We start from the raw sequence: 20,517 nt of genomic DNA, 5'->3' as shown, positions 1-20,517 counted from the left end.
GAGCTGTGCATCACTAGAAACACAGCTCTGCATCTATCCCAGAAACCTAGCTCTGCTCCATAGGGGCAGCACTTTTGCTGGGATCAGTCACTGTCATTCAAGTTCAGGCATGATTCTCTTTTTTTTTTTTTTAAACTTCGTCACATCCCCAACTTTGTATTTGATTACACCACAGGTCCTTCAATATCACTGCTCTGTTGAGCTATGGAGAAGTGGTGGTGAAGGACCTGTGCTGATGTCACGATCATGTGACCGTAAAGGGTGGAGCTCAACAGAGAAGTGATGTTGAAGGACCTGCGGAGTCATCAATTACAATGCTGGGGGCGTGACCAAGTTTAAAAAGAATCATGCCTGAACTTGAGTGACAGTGACTGATCCCAGCAAAGGTGCCGCCCCTATGACTGAAACCTAAAAAGGTATTTACTGCATTCACCTAAACATATAAAGTCTTTTTTAAGATAAATACATGGATATTTTTCTAAACCATGTTAGTGATGCACATTGCATCATTTAAAACACACTGGGGACAGTTTAATACATCTGTGACCTAGTCTCCCGGTACCTAGCTGCACGCAACCTCTGATCCTTACAAGATCTCCTTCTCTACTCCTCACTTATTCCTCTTCACACAATAGCATACAAGATTTCTCCCGTGCCTCCCCCATACTCTGGAACACTCTACCCCAGCATATCAGACTCTCGCCTAAAGTGGAAATCTTTAAAAGGAACCTGAAGACCCACCTCTTCCAACAAGCCTACAACAACCCTCAGACCAGTACATCACTGCGCAACAAGTTCTACCCTCACCTACTGGACCTCACCCATCCCTTGTAGACTGTGAGCCCTCTCGGGCAGGGACCTCTCTCCTCCTGTATCCTCACCCATCCCTTGTAGACTGTGAGCCCTCTCGGGCAGGGACTTCTCTCCTCCTTAACTAGTCTGTTTTTGTAATGTTCATGATTGTTGTACTTGTCTATGTATACCCTTTCTCACTTGCAAAGCGCTATGGAATAAATGGCGCTATAATAATAAATAATAATAATAAACCAACATGACAGGTTCTCTTTAAAGGAAACCTGTCATCAAGGAAGGAAGTAGTGATATGGCTGTAAAGGTGCATGAACCAAAATATAGATTTATTTTTTTTTGTCCTATTTTTTTTTTTTTTTGCAGAGACCCAATCTACACACCATTAGAAATCTAGTATAGATGTCACATGCAAAACAGGCTTGAAGTGCACTGAGGATTTGTCAGTGCTCTCTGACTGCTTCATCCAAATATATTTAGGGCTGCTTCTCACTTGCGAGTTTCTCGCAGTAGAGCAATGCGAGAAAATCTCGCATTGGAATCGGACACGTTAGTGAATGATTCAGCTCGCATTTGCGATTTTTTTTCTCAGTCCAAATCGGACTGAGAAAAAAATCGCAGCATGCTGCTTTTTTGCGAGTTTCTACTGCGAGTCTCTCCAATGTAAGTCTATGGGAGCGTGTAAAAAAATCGGATGTCACGGGAAGGCATTCACACCATCCTAGTGACATCAGATTTTCTAAATACATTTCTCGCATGTTTCCTAAAACACTGGAAATGAGTGATGTCTCACAATGTCTGTCAATCACTATTCTCTGTCAGTCGGTCTCTCCCTCTCGCTCTCTATTATCTCTCGATCGGTCGGTCGGTCTGTCGGTCGGTCACTATCTCTGTCCCTCTCTCTCTGTCCATGTCAGTCTATCCCTCACCCCCCCTCTCTTACACTCACCGATCCCGGATCACCAGCGCGGCGCTGCACGGCGTTCACACTGCTCCGGCGGCTTCTCCTCTTTTGAAAAAGCCGGCCGCTCATTATTCAATCTCGTATTCCCTGCTTTACCCGCCCACCGGCACCTATGATTGGTTGCAGTCAGGCACGCCCCCACGCTGAGTGACAGCTGTCTCACTGCAACCAATCACAGCAGCCGGTGGGCGTGTCTATGCTGGGCAGTAAAAAATAAATAAATAAATAATTTAAAAAAAACGGCGTGCGGTCCCCCCCCCCCCAATTTTAATACCAGCCAGATAAAGCCATACGGCTGAAGGCTGGTATTCTCAGGATGGGGAGCTCCACGTTATGGGGAGCCCCCCAGCCTAACAATATCAGTCAGCAGCCACCCATAATTGCCGCATACATTATATGCGACAGTTCTGGGACTGTACCCGGCTCTTCCCGATTTGCCCTGGTGCCTTGGCAATCGGGGTAATAAGGAGTTAATGGCAGCCCATAGCTGCCACTAAATCCTAGATTAATCATTGCAGGCGTCTATAAGACACTCCCAATGATTAACCTGTAAATTAAAGTTAATAAACACACACAGTGAAAAAATCCTTTATTTGAAATAGTAAATAACAACAAAGACCCTCGTTCACCACTTTATTAAGTACCCAAAAAACCCATCCTTGTCCGACGTAATCCACGGAGGTCACTCGACGCTCTCAGCTCTGCTACATGAAGGTGACAGGGGCTGCAGAAGACACCGCCGCTCCTGTCAGCTCCACGCAGCAACTGAGGTGAGTATCGCGATCAGCTGATGATGTCAGTCAGGTTACTCGCGGCCACCGCTGGATCCTCCAACAGTGACAGCAAGTCGCCCGAGTGACAGCAATGAAGTCACAGGTGAGTTGCAGTCACGGGGGGAAGATCCAGCTGGCCGCGGGTAACCTGAGTGACGGCAGCGCTAAATCGCGCTGCTCAATTCAGTCACTCAGGGGATTAGCGGTCACCGGAGAGTCCTTCACAGGTGACCGCTAATCAGGACGCAACACAGACAGAGCCACGGTATGACAATGAAGTCGGGTGAAGTTCATCCGAGTTCATTCTGATCGTGCGGCTCTGTCTGTGTCTGCTGTCATCTGCCATTCAGCTCTGCTACATGGCTGTCTGTGGCTACTGTCAGCGGCCATGTAGCAGAGCTGAATGGCAGATGACAGCTGCTGAGAAAAAAAAAAGGATCACACACGGATCACACACGCATTGCACTGCAATCATGAGAAAAATCTCAGGATCGCAGTGTAGTTGCATTGCACTCTGACCTAACGTGAACTAAAATCAGCCGAGTTTTTTTCAGCTAACTCGGACCGATTTTACTCGCATAGATGTGTCTCCAGCCTTAGGCTATGTGCGCACTAGGCATTTACCACGTTTTTTGCATGCTTTTCAGGTGCATTTTTGTTCAGAAAACTGCATGACTTTGCTTCACCAGCAAAGTCTATGAGTTTTCATTTTGTCTGTCTGTTTTTTTAGCTGCGTTTTTGTGGTGTCCACAAAAACGCAGCATGTCAATTATTCCTGCATTTTTCACTGCGTATTTCACCCATTGAGTTCAATGAAATGTTCAAAAATGCAATGAAAAACGTAAATTGCAAATATAGCTGCGTTTCTATGACTAAAAATGCAGCTATAAACGGAAGGGGTGGGTAGTACAGTCACATGTACAGGAAGAGGATTCCTTGTGTTGGTAAACACAGAAGCGTGAATCCTCCCGGTACCACCACCACTGGTTCCACCTCCCGTCCGGCTCCATGTCCGCTCCCGTCCGGCGCCACGTCCGGACGGAAGGTGGAAGCAGCTGCGAACTCAAAAGTGAACAGTAGAAAAAAAAAAAAAAAAAATCATATTCATTTGTCTGCAGACTCCCCGGGACACGTCCGATGGCTGCAGGACCTGCTGGTGATCAGCTGATGCGGTCACCTGATGGCATCAGCTGACAGTTTAAGTCCAATGGTGAGGTCGGCTTTTTACCAGTCAGGTGACTGCATCAGCTGATTACCCCCGGGTCCTGCAGCGATTCGATGGAAGTCTGCACAGAAGTGTGTAGTTGTTTTTTTTTCTAAACTGTTTTTTTTACAATCAGCTGATGTGTCATGTGATTCACTTCCTTGAACCTGACACATCAGCTGATCGCTTTGCCTTCCAGCAAACCGATCAGATGGTATTGGATCCGGACTGGACATCGCAGGACCCTTGACCCAGGATTACTGGGGGGGGGGGGGGTCTTTAGTTCAATAAAGATGGAGTCACTAATTGTCTTGTGTTTTATATCTAATAAAAATATTTTTCTGTGTGTTGTGTTTTTTTTTGATCTGTACTAGAAATTCATGGTGGTCATTTCTAATATTGGCGTGACATCATGAATTTCGGGCTTAGGGCCAGTTGATAATACACAGCTAGGCCTAACACCATTATTACCCAGCAAGCCACCCGGCACCAGGGCAGCTGGAAGAGTTGGATACAGCGCCAGAAGATGGTGCTTCTATGAAAGCGCCATTTTCTGGGGTGGCTGCGGACTGCAATTCGCAGCGGGAGTGCCCAGAAAGTTTGGGCACCCTGCGCTGCATATTGCAATCCCCAGCTGCCTAGTTGTACCTGGCTGGACACAAAAATTGGGCGACACCCACGTAATTTTTTTTTTTTTTAATTACTTCATGAAATAATTTAAAAAAAAAAAAAGGCTTCCCTATATTTTTGGTTCCCAGCCAGGTACAAATAGCAACTGGGGGTTCGGGGATAGCTGTACCTGCCTGCTGTACCTAGCTAGCATACAAAAATATGGCGAAGCCCAAGTCATGTTTTACTTTTTGGGCAAAAAACTCCTGCATACAGTCCTGGATGGAGCATGCTGGAGACTTGTAGTTCTGCAGCTGTTGTCTGCTCTCCTGCATACACTAGTGGAGAATGAAGTAGAACAGATTGATGAAGGAAATGACATCAGATCTTATTTTTTTTTTCTTCACCAATCTTTAATGGCATTGTTCACTGATTTAAAAAACGCATAAAAATGCAGTGAACAAAAACGCAGCCAAAAACGCATGCATTTTTTGATGCTTTTTTGCCGTGGATGCGTTTTTTGCGGCTCTTTGGAGCTAAAAAAAAGTGGTTAAGTGTGCACATACCCTTATACACTTCCAGACTGATTTATATATGACTTCCCATAGATTTCCCATGACTAGCTTATAAAATCTGTACAAAAAAGGGATAATTTTTAATAGTTAAATCTGTCCTTAGGTAAAAAATGTGCTGAGTTTCCCTTTAAGGCTAGGTCTACACTGAGACTTTGGTAGTGCAACATGAAGTGCTGAGTAGAGATAAGCCGACCTGAACTTTAAAGTTCGGTGTCCGTTATGAACACAGACTTTACAAAAAAAATCAGTGTTTGAGTTCAGATGCTTTAAGTGTGAGCCATTTAATGTTTGAACGGCACGTACTGGGGGTAACAACAGCGTGATTGGGTGTAGTGTGCACCAAACAAAATAATTAAAACTATCGGGTCACGAGGGAGAGACAAAGGTGACGTAGAGATCTCTCATCATTTTGTAAACTAACCAAATAGTTAGTGTTTCGCTTCAAAGAATTAAAAATGGCTAGCCCATAGTGTTACATTCAGATCTGTATTACTATTGCAGAAAACTAAATGTCCTGAAACAAAGAAATCCCCAAAATATAGAATGTATATATTTATATTATACTTTTTTACATACACACAGCAGATAGAGAGATACACATACATATATATGCATATAGTCTGCTTTTCCATCTCCTTTTTTACAAATGATCTAAACTAATCAGCACAATGCGCCCTTTAAGACTGTATAAGCTACAATGCCCCCTCCGTATTAGAGACACCCACACAGGCAGAATACTGAATAAATATCCTCTACCAATCTCCAGCAAAAGGACTTTCGTGTCTCTACGGAAACCAAATGATGGGGACAGACATAAGTGCCTCATGAGAGTAATTAACGCTGTTCGCTCATCGTCTACTACATTCTGTCCTTTGCTATGGGAGTAGTAGGCAAAAGGAAACACAATTACAGTCATTAACCAGAGATAAGAACCAAAAGCCAGAAGGTCATTATGATCCGAGACAACACTGAAGGCCTGAAAATAACTTTGCAGTAAAGATGTAAACTGCTTGATCAGTATTTCCCATCCATTGTAATCTACTGGCCAGATCTGGGCTTCAATACCCAGATACCCAATAACCATAATGGATCCGCCATCTTTATGTGGGTATCCCGACTTTTGTCACAACAAATATTTCCATTACTATATTGTAGGCAAGTGTGGTATTATGGTCTTATTATACAAAAGTAGATAGGCTGGTCAATCCAGAGTTGGCCTCCATTGTGCTAACTGTGCAAAGGGGCAACGAACGTGAAATATTGAAGACTAAAGAGGCAAATCTGATCACAAGGGGAAATAGCAGCATAAACTATAAAGAGAAGCAAAGACATGGAAGATGTTTATGGCAGAATTCTCTAAAATGTTGTCCCCAAACGTGGAGGTAGAGATTTGCACCCAACACACCTAGGTGTAGAGTGCCTTTTTGCTCCTACTAAAGTACCATATTTTCCAGCGTATAAGACGACTGGGCGTATAAGACAACCCCCAATTTTTCCAGTTAAAATATAGAGTTTGGGATATATTGTATATACTTGAGTACAAGCCGACCTGAGTAATGTGTCCATTTTTAAGTAATGTCGCCTGCAGTAATGTGCCCATTGTTTAGTAATGTCCTCCTACTGGTCACCTTCTTGTTGCCTATTATGCTGTTGTTTACACACAATAAAAGATATTCTCACCTGTCCTCTGTTCCCACAGTGCCTCCAGCTGTTTCTTGTAGACCGCAGGCACACAGACCCCTCCGTGATAGCGTCCGGTGCACAGAGCGGCCGCTGCAGGATGTAGTCATGGCTTTACTGCAGTTGAATGCTTTACGGCGTCACAAAGCATTCAACTGCTGTAAAGCGCTGACTGCAGCAACGACCCTGTGTACTGGACGCGATCTTGCTTCTTGTGTACCGCAGGTACATAGACCCTTCCATGACTGTGTCTGGTGTACGGGGCCACCTCTGCTGTCAACATTTTACAGCAGTTGAATGCTTTGTGGCACCGTAAAAGCATTCAACTGCAGTAAAGCCATGACAACATCCTGCAGTGGCCGTTCCGTGCACCGGACGCTATCACGGAGGGGTCTGTGTGCCAGCGAACTGTAAGAAGCAGCTGGAGGCAGTGTGGGCACGGAGGAGAGGTGAGAATATCTTTTATTATGTGTAAACAACCGCAGTAAAGCCATGATGGCACCGTGCACCGCTGTATAAGACAACCCCCGACTTTTGAGAAGATTTTCAGGGGTTAAAATGTGGTCTTATATGCCGGAAAATACGGTACCCCAGTATTTCTTGCCACTCACGAGCATGCATTTTACTACTTACAATGACAACTCTCAAAAGAGAGCCCAAATATCTTGGGTCATTTATTAATATAATCTCAAGGCGTATTGTATTTTCTAAGGCTGTACTAGTAAAATGGTGCTGGGAACATAACTACTATGAGCAATACCACAGCTGTTCTTTTGGCTGAATCCTAATGGATCATTCCCAGGGTGGACCTTTTCTTGGGAAAAGCGTGTGATTTCATCAGGAATCCACTAAGATATAACAGAACCCCACCAAGAAGCTAGGATAAAATGTTACAAAGAGTAATAAGGGCAAAGGGACAATTATACAATACAGATGTGACCACATTCACCTCACTACCAGGGGAGCACCCCCCCCCCCCCCCCGACAATTACCATATAATTGTAAGACCGTGAGGACAGGGTCCCCTCCCACTCCGGACCAGACTGTTTTATATATGTGTTATAGGTATGTAACTCTCTTCACATGGAATTAATGGTGATTTATAAATAAATATTAATGATAATAATCTAGGCCAGGCACCTACTAAACCTAGCAAAAGTGCTGCAATTATAGAATAGGTTACAAACTGGTACAACAACCACTTATGTCTTCTAAACACTACCACATACTTTAGTAGTAAAGTACATAATGCTTCTTACCATCTATATTAAGCATCATTTTCCACATGGCAGGTCTGACAGACTGATGAAATCCAAACCAGACTTCTCTTCCCCCTCCCAGAGGGTGGTCATAGCCTTCTGGAGCGGAGAAAAAGGAACGTCCCACAGGGGTATACCTAAAAGATAAAAAAAGAATAATTAGTAACGATGACAAGATGTAAGACTTATAATGGGCTAAGAATCAGCTTCAATGTAAAAACATAGGAGAAGATGCTCTATATCCCTATTATTACATATAATAATAATTATTGTTTATTATTATAGCATCATTTACTCCATGGCGCTTTACATGTGGAAAAGGGACAAGTACAACATTCATGTACCATACATGGCACAGGCTGGTACAGAAGGTAAGAGGTCCCTGCCCACGAGGGCTCATCATCTACAGGTCCATCATCCACTGTTCTGGACCACACATTATTAGCTAATATAAATACAACTGCTTTATTATTAATAATAAGGATGACGATGATGGTGAAGTTTCTTCATGACAACCACAAAAAAGAACATTTTAAACTAGTCTTCTTCTCGTAGAGTTGACGTCTCAAGGAAGATGGTTGCTATCCATAAGATATTATGGACCTGAAAATCAGTCACATACAATCTGGTCGTGTGTATATTCACCACTATGTGGATCTAATCTAGACGTTCTGCTCAGTTCTAATTTTGCAGAATCCTCAACATGCGGCTAGCTTGCTGGTTTCTTGTGCAACTTATTCCAATATTAATAAGCCTTTTAGACCAATTCATTTCATACAGCTGAATAGGGCACTAACAAAATATAAGGCCTGATTTCATTGAATCCCTACAACATTGAAAACAACATTTTGATGGAGGTTATCTTAGCTCAGAGCTTTTCGAACAATAGACCTACTTCATGGATGGCAGATGCCGTAACACTACATCAACAGCATGGACAGGGTTGGTGCTTATTGGCTTGTCCAGTTCCAAAGGCTCTGGAAGGGACCTTCCAGTAAGTACTTCATGTAAAAGGTGCCAGCTTATCCTAGAGACAAATTTTATGGAGACCTTGAAGGGACGATCTTTCCCTCCCTCTCCTGGTAATGTTACGTCCAAGTCCACCTAAAAAAAAAGAATTTTGAGCCTTAAAAAAATTATGTGAAATTGCCTAAAATACCATTTACCTCACTGCACTCTACTATTAGGTCCTAGTAAAGCGTTCCTTTTTGAGGTTTCCCCCATATCAAGAACAACTCCATTCAAACCTTAAATAAGTGGTTCACCCATTTTTATTATTTGCTAGATCGATATAACCTTGAGAAACAATGTTTCTCTCAAATACCTTGTGTTGGCAATAGTGCCTGTGAGCGGCGCTATTGCGGATCGATATTCTCCATCGCGTGACCTCGGGGATCCGGTGATGTCACATCAACTTCCTGCTCACCTGACATACCCGAGGCCGGTCCCAGTCTTCCTGAGTAACTGGGCTGTGGGCAGCATTTCATCGCTCATCACAGCCCAGTATCTCTCCTGCTTGCAGCGCTCTGCTGTGAGGGAGGAAGGAGCAGGGAGTGATGGGCTGGGATACTGGGCTGTGAAGAGTGGTGAAATGCCGTCCACAGCCCTGTGACTCACGAAGACTGGGGCCAGCCACGGTGATGTCAGGTCAGCAGGAAGTTGACGTGACAGCACCGGATCCCTGAGGTCACGCGATGGGGAAGAGTGGTCCGCAATAGCGGCACTCACAGGCACTATTGCCAACACAAGGTATCTGAGAGAAACATTGTTTCTCAACATACTATCGATGTGGCCAAAACTGAAAAGGGGTGAACAACCCATTTAAACTAATCCAAATACTCTGGAGATTAATACCTGCAAGACGCAACCAATTTTTGTGTTTTTGTTTTTTGCTCCTCTTCTTCCCAGAGTCATAACTTTTTTATTTTTTTGTCCACGTTGACATATGACAACTTGTTTTTTGAGGGAAGACATGTACTTTTGAATGACACAATTCAATTTACCACATAGGGTACTGGAAAACAGGGAAAAAGTTCCACATGTAGAGAAATTGTGAAAAAACAAAACAAAACCATTCTGTCATGTTTTTTTTTTTTGTTTTTTTTTTTAATTGTTTTATGGTGTATATTTTGTGGTAAAAATGGGTCCTTCTTCTCCAATGACATCCCCTGTATTCATTAGAGGGAATCTGTCAGCAGGTTTTTGCCATATAATCTAAAGACAGCAGGAGATAAGAGACTGACACACAGAGTTCAATGATGTATCATTTATTACCATACTGTGCTGTTGTTTACTTATAGTGAAGGTTTTATCACCCGAGATGATCACTGCCTAGATTACACTAATCCGACCATGCTCCCTGCTGTGATTTGCAGCTCTCCTTCTATACACTTTGCACATAGAGAGCCTGATGTGGGTGGGTTATCTTTCTAAACTCTTCTGCATTGTTAAATCTAAAGAAGGGAATTTTGTTACTTACCGTAAATTCCTTTTCTTCTAGCTCTTATTGGGAGACCCAGACGATTGGGTGTATAGCACTGCCTCCGGAGGCCACACAAAGCAATTACACTAAAAAGTGTAAGGCCCCTCCCCTTCTGGCTATACACCCCCAGTGGGATCACTGGCTCACCAGTTTTAGTGCAAAAGCAAGAAGGAGGAAAGCCAATAACTGGTTTAAACAAATTCTCTCCGAGTAACATCGGAGAACTGAAAACCGTTCAACATGAACAACATGTGTACCCGCAAACAAACCAAAAATCCCGAAGGACAACAGGGCGGGTGCTGGGTCTCCCAATAAGAGCTAGAAGAAAAGGAATTTACGGTAAGTAACAAAATTCCCTTCTTCTTCAGCGCTCTATTGGGAGACCCAGACGATTGGGACGTCCAAAAGCTGTCCCTGGGTGGGTAAAGAAATACCTCATGTTAGAGCTGCAAGACAGCCCTCCCCTACGGGGAGGCAACTGCCGCCTGCAGGACTCTTCTACCTAGGCTGGCGTCCGCCGAAGCATAGGTATGCACCTGATAATGTTTGGTGAAAGTGTGCAGACTCGACCAGGTAGCTGCCTGGCACACCTGTTGAGCCGTAGCCTGGTGTCGTAATGCCCAGGATGCACCCACGGCTCTGGTAGAATGGGCCTTCAGCCCTGATGGAACCGGAAGCCCAGCAGAACGGTAGGCTTCAAGAATTGGTTCTTTGATCCATCGAGCCAGGGTGGCCTTAGAAGCCTGCGACCCTTTGCGCTTACCAGCAACAAGGACAAAGAGTGCATCCGAACGGCGCAAGGGCGCCGTGCGGGAAATGTAGATTCTGAGTGCTCTCACCAGATCTAACAAATGTAAATCCTTCTCATACCGATGAACTGCATGAGGACAAAACGAAGGCAAAGAGATATCCTGATTAAGATGAAAAGAGGATACCACCTTCGGGAGAAACTCCTGAATGGGGCGCAGCACAACCTTGTCCTGGTGGAAGACCAGGAAGGGAGCCTTGGATGATAGTGCTGCCAGCTCAGACACTCTCCGAAGAGATGTGATCGCTACCAGAAAAGCCACTTTCTGTGATAGTCTAGAAAGTGAAACCTCCCTCAGAGGCTCGAAGGGCGGCTTCTGGAGGGCAACTAGTACCCTGTTCAGATCCCATGGATCTAACGGCCGCTTGTACGGGGGTACGATATGGCAAACCCCCTGTAGGAACGTGCGCACCTTAGGAAGGCGTGCCAAACGCCTCTGAAAAAAGACGGATAGCGCCGAGACCTGACCTTTAAGGGAGCCGAGCGACAAACCTTTTTCTAACCCAGATTGCAGGAAAGAAAGAAAGGTAGGCAATGCAAATGGCCAGGGAGACACTCCCTGAGCAGAGGACCAGGATAAGAATATCCTCCACGTTCTGTGGTAGATCTTAGCGGACGTGGGCTTCCTAGCCTGTCTCATGGTGGCAACGACCCCTTGGGACAATCCTGAAGACGCTAGGATCCAGGACTCAATGGCCACACAGTCAGGTTCAGGGCCGCAGAATTCCGATGGAAAAACGGCCCTTGGGACAGTAAGTCTGGTCGGTCTGGGAGTGCCCACGGTTGGCCGACCGTGAGCTGCCACAGATCCGGATACCACGCCCTTCTCGGCCAGTCTGGGGCGACAAGTATGACGCGGCTGCAATCGGATCTGATCTTGCGTAGCACTCTGGGCAAGAGTGCCAGAGGTGGAAACACATAAGGGAGCCGGAACTGCGACCAATCTTGCACTAGGGCGTCTGCCGCCAGCGCTCTTTGATCGCGAGACCGTGCCATGAAGGTTGGGACCTTGTTGTTGTGCCGTGACGCCATTAGGTCGACGTCCGGCACCCCCCAGCGGCGACAGATTTCCTGAAACACGTCTGGGTGAAGGGACCATTCCCCTGCGTCCATGCCCTGGCGACTGAGGAAGTCTGCTTCCCAGTTTTCTACGCCGGGGATGTGAACTGCGGATATGGTGGAGGCTGTGGCTTCCACCCACATCAGAATCCGCCGGACTTCTTGGAAGGCTTGCCGACTGCGTGTCCCCCCTTGGTGGTTGATGTATGCCACCGCTGTGGAGTTGTCCGACTGAATTCGGATCTGCCTTCCTTCCAGCCACTGCTGGAAGGCTAGTAGGGCAAGATACACTGCTCTGATTTCCAGAACATTGATCTGAAGGGTGGACTCCTGCTGAGTCCACGTACCCTGAGCCCTGTGGTGGAGAAAGACTGCTCCCCACCCTGACAGACTCGCGTCTGTCGTGACCACCGCCCAAGACGGTGGTAGGAAGGATCTTCCCTGTGATAATGAGGTGGGAAGAAGCCACCACTGCAGAGAGTCTTTGGCCGTCTGGGAAAGGGAGACTTTCCTGTCCAGGGATGTTGACTTCCCGTCCCATTGGCGGAGAATGTCCCATTGAAGTGGACGCAGATGAAACTGCGCAAACGGAACCGCTTCTATTGCCGCCACCATCTTCCCGAGGAAGTGCATGAGGCGTCTTAAGGAGTGCGACTGACTTTGAAGGAGAGCCTGCACCCCAGTCTGTAGAGACCGCTGCTTGTCCAGCGGAAGCTTCACTATCGCTGAAAGAGTATGAAACTCCATGCCAAGATACGTTAGTGATTGGGTCGGTGACAGATTTGACTTTGGGAAGTTGATGATCCACCCGAACGCCTGGAGAGTCTCCAGTGCAACATTCAGGCTGAGTTGGCATGCCTCTTGAGAGGGTGCCTTGACCAGTAGATCGTCCAAGTAAGGGATCACAGAGTGTCCGTGAGAGTGCAAGACTGCTACCACTGCCACCATGATCTTGGTGAACACCCGAGGGGCTGTCGCCAGACCAAATGGCAGAGCTACGAACTGAAGATGGTCGTCTCCTATCACGAAGCGTAGAAAGCGTTGGTGCTCTGTAGCAATCGGCACGTGGAGATAAGCATCTTTGATGTCTATTGATGCTAGGAAATCTCCTTGAGACATTGAGGCAATGACTGAGCGGAGGGATTCCATCCGGAACCGCCTGGCGTTCACATGCTTGTTGAGCAGTTTTAGGTCCAGAACAGGACGGAAGGAGCCGTCCTTTTTTGGAACCACAAAGAGATTGGAGTAAAATCCTCGCCCCCGTTCCTGAGGGGGGACAGGGATCACGACTCCTTCTGCTCTTAGAGAGTCCACCGCCTGCAGCAGGGCATCTGCTCGGTTGGGGTGTGGGGAGGTTCTGAAGAACCGAAGTGGAGGCCGAGAACTGAACTCTATTCTGTACCCGCGAGACAAAACGTCTGTTACCCACCGGTCTTTGACCTGTGACAGCCAAATGTCGCAAAAGCGGGAGAGCCTGCCACCGACCGAGGATGCGGAGGGAGGAGGCCGAAAGTCATGAGGTAGCCGCCTTGGAAGCGGTTCCTCCATTTGCTTTCCTGGGGCGTGAGTGAGCCCGCCAGGAATCTGAGCTCCCTTGTTCTTTCTGAGTCCTTTTGGACGAGGAGAATTGGGCCTTGCCCGAGCCTCGAAAGGACCGAAACCTCGACTGCCACTTTTTCTGTTGAGGTTTACTTGCTCTGGGCTGTGGTAAGGAAGAGTCCTTACCCTTGGACTGTTTTATGATTTCAGCCAATGGCTCACCAAACAGTCTGTCTCTAGATAATGGCAAGCTGGTTAAGCATTTTTTGGAACCAGCATCTGCTTTCCAGTCCTTTAACCACAAGGCTCTGCGCAAAACCACAGAATTGGCGGACGCCATAGCGGTACGGCTCGTAGATTCTAGGACAGCATTGATAGCATAGGTCGCAAACGCAGACATTTGCGAAGTTAGGGACGCCACTTGCGGCACTGCTGGATGCATGATAGCATCCACCTGTGCTAAACCAGCTGAAATAGCTTGGAGTGCCCACACGGCCGCGAATGCTGGAGCAAACGACGCGCCGATAGCTTCATAGACAGATTTCAACCAAAGGTCCATCTGTCTGTCGTTGGCATCTTTAAGTGAAGCGCCATCCTCTACTGCGACTATGGATCTAGCCGCAAGCTTGGAAATTGGGGGATCCACCTTTGGACACTGGGTCCAGCGTTTGGCCACCTCAGAGGGAAAAGGATAACGGGTATCCTTAGAACGTTTAGAGAAACGCTTGTCTGGATGAGCGTCGTGTTTCTGGATCGATTCTCTGAAGTCAGAGTGGTCCAAAAAAGCACTTAATTTACGCTTGGGATACAGGAAATGGAACTTCTCCTGCTGTGCAGCTGCCTCCTCTGCAGAAGGGGCTGGGGGAGAAATATCCAACAGTCTATTAATTGCCGATATAAGGTCATTAACCATGGCGTCACCATCAGGGGCATCCAGATTGAGAGGGGCCCCAGGATTAGAATCCTGATCACCGTCCTCAGTCTCATCACAGAGAGACTCTTCTCGCTGAGACCCTGAGCAGTGTGATGACGTGGAGGGTCTTTCCCAGCGAGCTCGCTTAGGCTGCCTGGGACTGTCATCTGAGTCAGAGACTTCAGCCTGTGATGCTTGAGACCCCCTTGAAGTACGGATTAGTTCCAACTGAGGGGGACCGGAGAGCATAGACACAGCAGTGTCCATGGTCTGAGTAACTGGCCTGGACTGCAAGGTCTCCAGGATTTTAGTCATAGTCACAGACATTTTATCAGCAAAAACTGCAAAGTCTGTCCCCGTCACCGGGGCAGGGTTCACAGGCGTCTCTGCCTGGGCCACTACCACCATAGGCTCTGGCTGACGAAGTGCCACTGGGACTGAACATTGCACACAATGTGAGTCATTGGAGCCTGCCGGTAGATTAGCCCCACATGCAGTACAAACAGTGTACACAGCCTGTGCCTTGGCACCCTTGCGTTTTGCGGATGACATGTTGCTGCCTCCTCAGAGCAGTACATGGTGTCCAGCCAAGAAGCGACCTTACAGTGCAACTATATATATATATGGTACCAAGAAAAAAGTACACTAATATAACACTGAGGCACTAGTGGGGCCAGCACTAAAGTGCAGCTTACCGCCCGCTTAGGAGCGGGTGTGTGGTCGCCGAAATCCCTTTAGTCTGGGTCTCCCAGAGCCTGCTGCCTTTCCCCAGCCAGACCGCATGTGTAATGGCTGCCGGCGTCCTTGTGGAGAGGGGGGGCGGGCCCTGGGCATATACAGACGAAGAGCGGGAAGCCTGCTTCCCACTGTGCCTAGTGAGAGGGCTGGAGCATGTAAATAAAGCTCCAGCCCTCGGCGCTGCCCATTGAGCAGCGTCTCTCCCCTACCCTGATTGACAGGGTGGGGGCGGGAACGAAGCGGCGCTAGGCCGCAGAAGCCGGGGGCTAAAGTTAGAAGCGCCGCCGCCGTAAAAGCGCGGTCGGCGCAAAGTCCCCGGCGCACCACAAGTCGCAGCTGCGCCGCCGCTCCAGTAGCGGTCGGCGCAGTAGTTCCCAACATGTAACGTCACTCAGCAAAGCTGCAGTGACCTAACCCCAGCGCACAGCGCTACTGTCCCCGGCGCACTATAACGCTCAGCAAGCCTTGAGAGTGTCCGTGCCTGCCGGGGACACAGAGTACCTGAAAGTTGCAGGGCCTTGTCCCTGAACGGCACTCCCGCTCCAAATCCAGCAGGTTCTCTGGGTCTGTGGATGGAGCCCGGCCTCAGGGCTTGGGGGCCGGCAAGATCCCACTTCCACAGAGCCCTCCAGGGGATGTGGAAGGAAAACAGCATGTGGGCTCCAGCCTCTGTACCAGCAATAGGTACCTCAACCTTACAAGCACCACCGCGGGTGAGAAGGGAGCATGCTGGGGGCCCCATATGGGCCCTCTTTTCTTCCATCCGATATAGCCAGCAGCTACTGCTGACTACAAACAGTGGAGCTATGCGTGGATGTCTGACCTCCTTCGCACAAAGCAGAAAACTGGTGAGCCAGTGATCCCACTGGTGGTGTATAGCCAGAAGGGGAGGGGCCTTACACTTTTTAGTGTAATTGCTTTGTGTGGCCTCCGGAGGCAGTGCTATACACCCAATCGTCTGGGTCTCCCAATAGAGCGCTGAAGAAAACTTTGATATTGTCACAACTGTTGCACCCAATAAACTACCGTATTTTTCAGATTATAAGACGCACTTTTCCTCCCAAAAATATGGTCGCCCACACGCAGCTGGCTCTGTGTGCGTTCGGCCGGGTGCCTGGGGCTGCGTGCGGGCGGGCGGCCGGGTGCCTGTGGCTGCGTGCGGCCGGGTGCCTGTGGCTGCATGTAGCTGCATGCTGGCTGCCTGTTAGTGCCGGCTGCCTCTGTCTCGGCGGCCAGCTGCTTCACTGAGCGAGTGGGCGGCCTGCTGGCTACCACTCTGTGCGTGTGGGCGGACGGCTGTGCAGCGGGTGTCCCAGTGTGTCCGCAGTCCCGGTTTCAAACGATGGCGCCAGCAGTCAGCGCTCCATCTGCGCATGCACCACTCCGGGCACCATCACTTGAACCAGGACCGCAGACAGACTGGAACACTCACCACACCGGCCTGCTCCACCACTGACCCGCCGCCGCTGCCACCACTGACCTGTCACCGATGCTACCGCCACTGACCCACCGCTGCCACCACGGACCCGCTGCCAGCACAACCTCTGCCTCCTGTGACCCCGCTTCACCACCACTGCTGCCTCTGGTAAGACAACACCGAAGTATAAGACGGACCCCATTTTTATTTTTTTTTACCTTTTCTTAGCTCCAAATTTTGGGTGCGTCTTATAAAACGAAAAATACAGTAAGTGACACATTGCAGGATTCTGGGTTTCAATTGCCTATGTTACTCTTAGATGAGGTAGCAAAACCTGCTAAGAGATTCCCTTTAAATGTCACCCAGCTGTGTGACATCTATCATTGCACATTAGTGCAAGGAAAACCACAGGATCCACTAGCAATTTTACGCATATGGACAATCTAAAATACCCCACTGTCTGAGGGTAACCAAGTAGTGGGTTTGGGTGGTTGGAAAAGGCTGTGAACCAGTCTGTCCTGTAGGGACCTGTCACCTCTATAGGTGCATTTGGGTCGTGTACCAATGAGTCCACCAATAGCCCCATCCGTGTGCAAGACGATTGATTTTATATAGAATTTCATATTTTGGTCACGCTACATTGATGACATCTTTGTCATTTGGAGGGGTGACACTGAGTTTCTCCAATTTTGTGGGAAATCTGAATAAAAACTTAATTGGCCTTGCTTTCACCAGCAAAAGCCACTCCTTCCATACTCTGTGTTTATATTTCCATAACTGAAACTGGCAAAAGTTATAGAAAACCCACCTGGAGTAACTCTCTTTTACATTGGGACAGTAACCACCCCTCATACCTGAGACGAGGAATCCCTAAGGGACAATATTTCAGAATTCGATGTAACTGTTCTCAGAAGGAGGATTTCCTCAATCAGGCAACAAAATCTTGGACACCGCTTTAAAGAGAGAGGTTATCCTGACCGTGTTCTTTAGAGAGGCCAAAGAAAGAGCGAGGGAGGGTGTCTTGGTACTATCTCATTCCCAACAAACTGATAATGAGATTCGATACATCACCACCTTTAATAACTCTTCTGGCTCTATTCATGTCATACTACAGAAGCTTTGGCCAATTTTGCAGATGGACGGGAATATTGGAGGATTCATTGGTACATGACCCAAATGCACCTATAGAGGGGACAGGTCCCTACAGGACAGACTGGTTCATAGCCATTTCCAAACACCCAAACCCACTACATGGTTACCCTCAGCGACAGTGGGGTCCTTCATATGTCATGGCTGTGTGGCGTGTCCTGTTATCCTTACAGGTAAACCTTTATTCAGACAAAAACTTTCTGGATTTGGGCCTTTATTAATTGTTGTACCAGTGCGATGATTTATAAAGCCACCTGTTCTTGTAATCTTGAGTGTTAGAGCTGGAGTTACAATGAATTACGTTTCATGAAAGTGATGAGTCAGTGGGTGTTCACACTTGTCTGACTTCTTTAAGGTTCCTCGTTACATAATAACAAGTATAACAACAAGTATCGCTCCATCATGTGGCTTCTGAAAATATCCAAAGTGATTACAACTTCTCAGTGAACACAGCACACTGGCGGACTATGTGTACAACAAATGATGGAACAGGACTTACCCCGGTAGATGCTACAGGCAGTGGGTTGGCGGTGTACAGGCTTCTTTTGCCATCGTACACTGGTCGACGGTCACCAAATATGGTGACTTTGAAATGCTGGACCATGGAATCAACAACCTCCCTAGTGAGAAAGTGGAGAAAAAAATGATATGGAAATGGAAAACAAAATCACCAAGCAGTGGTAGAGCCCTGATTTCATCACTTGGTCAATTACAGGGTGCCTTGCTGTAGTTTAACAAAAATTGCCCTTAAATTATCCACAGCACAAAACCAGCGCGGATTTCTCGCATTCACAAATTCCAGGCTCAACTACCGCAAGACATCATGTCCATCACTTGGGAGCTCATCCACCTGCTAAGAACACATGCCCATGTAGGCCCACGAAATTTCCTGCACTTTAGACCACAGCACAGACGCTACTTTAACTCTTCCTATGCACACAAAGCATAAAGGAATCCAGCTCCAGAGAGGCAGGGAAGGCACCTTGGCAGTGGGGACCATTTATATGCTTAGCAGGATAATATTCCCAAGGAACAAAAGCACCAATGTCACAGAGAAACAAAGAAAACAGGTTTTAAAACTTCAGAAAATATATAAAAGTTAAATGTTTAGTACAAAGTATTTAAAGGGAACCTGTAAGCACATTTTTACCTATGGACATAGTGATCTAGCTGTGTACCAAGTGCACTGGGGCGGGGCAATGCACATGAGGACTGACACGCCCCCAATGTTCTTTCAGCCTGATTTGCATATGGCTGTTACACTATATTTCACCAGACTGGTAAATCATATATTTACAAAAAGGGTCATGTTTATTGGTGGACAAGTCATACCACTACTTTCTTATGTAAAAATCTGTTGAAATGTTCCCTTTTAATGGGATCTGATGACAAATTTTACAATATAAACTGTATACAATAGGTCTCAGACCTGATGAGGCATGTGTTCTTACTGCAACAACTGTACAAGCAAGAGACTTATTTGTAAGAGTATTCATCCACCCAGGCATTTCCACAGTATAAGATCGGCCATTCTAAAGACAGTAACATAAAATGTACCTGTTAACTCTGCGGGGACATTTGTCCGGCTTAATGTCCACCTCATAGAGGTAGACGTCAATCTTTGGGATCTCCACTTGAAAGCAGTTGGCCAGCAGTTTGATGGGCTTCCCCATGGTGCCATAGCCAGGCCGTCTGGGCACCACAAAAAAGGGCTGTGCCCCCACGGGTCCTGCAAAATAAAAGCAGAGATGGTCTAGAACAGATTTACAAATACCCTACTATGGGGATTCTAAATTCATAGAGTTTCACATTTAGAACCATTATGCACATTACCCAAAGTTGCTAAGGAAAAAGTCATCAAGCCTGTCACATCCTGACATTACACAGGCAACTGTGTAACCCTAATTTCTTCGTTGTAACGGGCATAAATTGATTGACGATGAGTACTAAGGATAGACTTAAAAGTAGGGGTTACAAAGCACCATATCTGAATAGAGCTTTATCCATCACAGAATCAAGACCATGACCCATCTTGTAAATCCGTTTCTTCCCAAGTGACTTTCTACTCCTTCACTACTGATATTTCAGACAAATTAAGAAATATTTGCCAACATTCTATCAGGAAGAAAAATTACCTATAATATTGGATTCATGTGTTAGATATATGGCCCAAAAATCACCCTGTATGGCCAATATTATTATTTACAAAATACAAATTCCAAATGATATGTGGCAGTGCTGTAAATGTTGTAAGGACTAGGCTTTTTTTTTTTGCTTGCTTTTCCCTCCCCTTATTCCAGCCGCCATATCTTATTTATTTTTCACTCGATATAGCTACGTGAAAGCTTGTTTTTGGTCGAAACGAGTTGCATTCTTGAATGACATCATTCATTTTATCATATGATGTAATGGAAAAAAAAATTCAAAATGTGGCAAAAGAGCAATAAAAGTGCAATTCTTTATTTTTTATCTACATCATTGATTTTATGGTAAAAATGACCTTCAATAGGATTCTCCAGGTGAGTACGATCATACAGATAC

At 46.7% G+C, this 20,517-nt stretch overlaps 1 protein-coding gene across 1 annotated transcript in view; it reads right to left on the bottom strand.

Moving 5' to 3' along the window:
- LOC142291476 (protein argonaute-3) overlaps positions 1–20,517 on the bottom strand; it is a 169,381-nt gene that overhangs the window by 85,882 nt on the left and 62,982 nt on the right. Inside the window, exons 2-5 of the mRNA XM_075336030.1 lie at positions 19,534–19,705; positions 18,476–18,596; positions 8,767–8,975; positions 7,872–8,008 (exon numbers count right to left, since the gene is read on the bottom strand). Coding sequence (XP_075192145.1) covers positions 7,872–8,008; positions 8,767–8,975; positions 18,476–18,596; positions 19,534–19,705 — 639 coding nt within the window. The remainder of the gene's footprint in view (positions 1–7,871; positions 8,009–8,766; positions 8,976–18,475; positions 18,597–19,533; positions 19,706–20,517) is intronic.

Source organism: Anomaloglossus baeobatrachus, chromosome 2 (genome assembly GCF_048569485.1).
Source record: "Anomaloglossus baeobatrachus isolate aAnoBae1 chromosome 2, aAnoBae1.hap1, whole genome shotgun sequence".
In the NCBI taxonomy this organism is placed as follows: Eukaryota; Metazoa; Chordata; class Amphibia; order Anura; family Aromobatidae; genus Anomaloglossus; species Anomaloglossus baeobatrachus.
This window is presented reverse-complemented; position numbering and strand designations above follow the sequence as displayed.